Source organism: Pyrus communis, chromosome 3 (assembly GCF_041283825.1).
Source record: "Pyrus communis isolate YQ-2024b chromosome 3, ASM4128382v1, whole genome shotgun sequence".
Classification (NCBI taxonomy): domain Eukaryota; kingdom Viridiplantae; phylum Streptophyta; class Magnoliopsida; order Rosales; family Rosaceae; genus Pyrus; species Pyrus communis.
In genome coordinates, this window is record NC_142567.1 from 20,192,410 (window position 1) to 20,195,678 (window position 3,269).

A 3,269-nucleotide genomic window follows, 5' to 3' on the forward strand; every position below is an offset into this window, starting at 1 on the left:
ATTATTATGTTCCTAAAAATATGCTTATGTTGCTGGATAAATATACTTACGTTGTCGACTAAATTATAAAATTAACTTGATTAATGCCCTAATTGTTTGGTTGTGAATCTGAATCATCAACATAGACATCTTATCTTAGGTGACATAAAAGATTTAGAGCTCACTAAACAAAGTTGTGATCAAATTGTGCGCTAGCACATATATCATCAATAAATATATGCTAGGGATTGGTTTAAATAGCATAGAAACTCGGTAGAAATATAGGAATGGTCTGATCACTGATGCCACTAAATACATACATGTGATGTGGAGCACTTGTAAGACATTGCATTTTTAGTAAGAAGTCATTTCATCTTCATATGGTTTATAACCAGACAACACGATATTGATGCCACATGTCATCAGATGGTGACACGTAAAATGAGAACAACATACACAATACAGTATCATCAGTCTTCCTACGCCAATTAAATAAGAACATACATTTTCAATTCATTAACAGATAATATTACTGTAGCGGTGTGTCATGTTATGTCTATATAAGTCAGGTAAAATTTTGTAACGATGGCAGCAGCTGTCAGCTTGACCAAAAGGTTGACTTGTGGACGCTGTCAACCACGATATAACATTGATTTTTTTAGTGTGTTTGGGCTCTTTTGGACCACTATATGGCAGACAAACACAAAGATAGGCAATGACCAAACCAGCAGCAAGCCCTCTCTCTCACACACACATATACATCTGATATATCATATACCAAAGTAGTGGAGAGGAGAGGTGTTGTCACACAAAAGCATGGTGCTGGTTGGCCCCACCTTAGCCGAGAGGAGAGGTGTTGCAACTGCAGGCCTTGTTTAGATGGGATCCTTCATGTGATTTATTTGACTTACAGAAGCTGAGTGAGTGCCTGCTGCTTTCTTTTTGCATGTATATTTATCTCCATCCTCTTCTTCCTTCTTCTACCACCTCAAGTTCCAAATCTTTAAGCTCATCTCTCTCTCTCTCTCTCTCTCTCTCTCATTTGAATTCGAAGCTATGAAGCAAAGCTTCAACTCAGGAGCTGTTCTTGTTCTCTGCATTTTTTTCATCCTTTTCTCCTCAACATTATCGACCCGTCTCTTAGCGAACAAAGAAGGTAAAACATTTGTGCCATTACACCAACTAGCTATTAGTTTAGTAATAGTGTACACCAAATAGCTATTAGTTTAGTAACAGTGTATTTTATTACATCAATGAAAAAAATCTGAAATTCGAATTCTTCTGTTAATTGAAATAAAGAGAAGTTGTTATTTGTTAACTTCCCTTCTTCTTAGCAATATATAATCTTCGGCATCTTTACAGGACAAGAGAAGGAGCTGCTCAATGAAATGGCTCATGGGGGTTCACTTGTAGGATTGGAAGGCAGTGAATTAATGGATGTATGTTTAAGTTCTTTTCTTTTTTCTTTTTCTTCTTGGTTTTTTCCCTAACCCTAGCTCGAGTAATTCATCAAGTAGATACTATATATAATATATGTCTTATACTGCTTTTCTGTTGGGATACATTATTATATTGTAGCAGCTTATGGGAGTGGAGGATTGTGTTGATGGAGATGAGGACTGTTCAAATAGAAGGATAATGGCTGAAGCTCACTTGGACTACATCTACACACAGAAACATAAGCCTTGATACCCTTCATATTTTCCAACTCAAGGGCCTTCATTTCTTGTTATTTTCATATTCTCCTTTATTAAGAAAACTTTTGGAGAGCTAATTACCAGATTGCAGATCCTACTTTTAATATAATGCAACAGTTACATCTAAAGTAGATATGGATATTTAAGTTTATGCATGTACTCTTAATTCTCTATGAGATTTGAATCGAATACCTCTTCTTAAGAGAGAGAATAAAATCACAAGCGCAGTAAGTTCTTTTTGCGATTGATTTATACATAAACTTCTGAGATTATGTATAAGTGCCGCTACTGGTACTACTACTGAGATTACGCGTGTTACATTATAACCCATGAAAACTTACAATCTTTGGTAGGTGATTTTGGGAAATGGCATTAAATAAAATTTCCAATTAATTTGCAAACAGGTAAGGAGATAGGAGGTTGAGGCTGAGTAAATTTAGACACAGTTGGGAAGTAAACAAGATTTTTACTACTTGTAGTCCCAAAGCTCACGTGAAGGCACTGCGGAAAGAAAGCTCTTAATTCTCTCTTCAATTGGTTTGGTTGTCGGTTGAGTTCTTTCTTCTGGTAGCTACTTTGGCGGCACTTAATACATATGTATGTGCTCACAGAAGCAAAATTCTGGTTTTATTATCTGCTTGTAAAGTTTCCACTAAAGAGAAACTAGACACTGCATTATTTAATTGATAGAATGTTAAAGACAAAGTGGTCACCTTCCCAATTGTTTTGGTCCAACACTACATAGTATATTGCAATATAGAATCCAATGCAGCTACATGTGTATGTTCTTGAAGATAGGTAAAGTAATTGCAAAAGCAGCTTTTAGCTCAATTGATTTGAGCATTACCTCTGTATTTGAAGTCGTAAGTTTGTTATCATCTCTTAAAACCGGGTGTGGCTACAATGCTCCGTGGTATTTGATGCCTAAATTTGTAGCTGTATGAAATTATCTTTTTAGTACCAGTTAAATCAGAGTGTTCAAATATGATCGTTCAATTTTATAGAGTATTCAATCCTCTGTTGTATTGTAGAGTAATTGCACAAAGTAAAGTGATACTTATGAGACATAATTAGTGCCTTGGTAAAAAAAAGAGGGAGCTTTAACGAAAAGCTGATAGTACTGTTCACTTTAATGAAAAATCATATTTTTACTCTAAAAGTTCAATTTTGGTACTAATTACCATACTAAATTTTAACATTGTAAAATCGATTACCAAAATTCTCGTACTAATTACCATACTAAAATTTTAACATTGTAAAATCGATTACTATTACCATGCCAAATTTTCAGTATGATCGAAGTTTGGTATGCTAAATAGTTTGGTTGACATGGTATGGTAATAGTAATTACCATTTTGTTTTAGACGACTTTTTTGGACCAAAATCTGATATATATATATATATATATATATATATATATATATATTTTTTTTTTTTCATCAGCCCAATTCAAGGCTCACTTTTTTTCAATTTTTATGCCCTTATCTCATATTTTACATGCACAATCATATAACTCTGTAACTAATACATACCTTTCATATGATTTAATACTTGAAGCAAGTAGGTATAGTAAGCAGAGACAATAAAAAAACT

General features: G+C 34.0%; 1 protein-coding gene across 4 annotated transcripts; it reads left to right on the forward strand.

The window, feature by feature from the left end:
- The first annotated feature begins 759 nt into the window (after positions 1 to 759).
- PSK3 (PHYTOSULFOKINE 3 PRECURSOR) lies at positions 760 to 1,917 on the forward strand. Of its 4 annotated transcripts, none has more exons than XM_068455973.2 (4): positions 760 to 899; positions 1,034 to 1,135; positions 1,342 to 1,418; positions 1,558 to 1,917. In XM_068455973.2, the coding sequence occupies exons 2-4, from the start codon at positions 1,036 to 1,038 to the stop codon at positions 1,666 to 1,668; spliced, it is 288 nt and encodes a 95-aa protein (XP_068312074.2). In that variant the 5' UTR covers positions 760 to 899; positions 1,034 to 1,035; the 3' UTR covers positions 1,669 to 1,917. The 4 variants fall into 4 exon arrangements, with proteins under 4 accessions (XP_068312074.2, XP_088547364.1, XP_068312073.2 ...); XM_088691238.1 differs by having other exon boundaries at positions 1,561 to 1,917; XM_068455972.2 differs by lacking the exon at positions 760 to 899 and having other exon boundaries at positions 911 to 1,135.
- Positions 1,918 to 3,269: the final 1,352 nt, after the last annotated feature.

Excerpts from the sequence above, each read along its gene's own strand:
- PSK3 (XM_068455973.2), top strand. The coding sequence starts at position 1,036 with ATGAAGCAAAGCTTCAACTCAGGAGCTGTTCTTGTTCTCTGCATTTTT. Across the intron at positions 1,136-1,341 it reads TCTCTTAGCGAACAAAGAAG|GACAAGAGAAGGAGCTGCTC; the intron begins GTAAAACATTTG and ends GCATCTTTACAG. Across the intron at positions 1,419-1,557 it reads AAGGCAGTGAATTAATGGAT|CAGCTTATGGGAGTGGAGGA; the intron begins GTATGTTTAAGT and ends ATTATATTGTAG.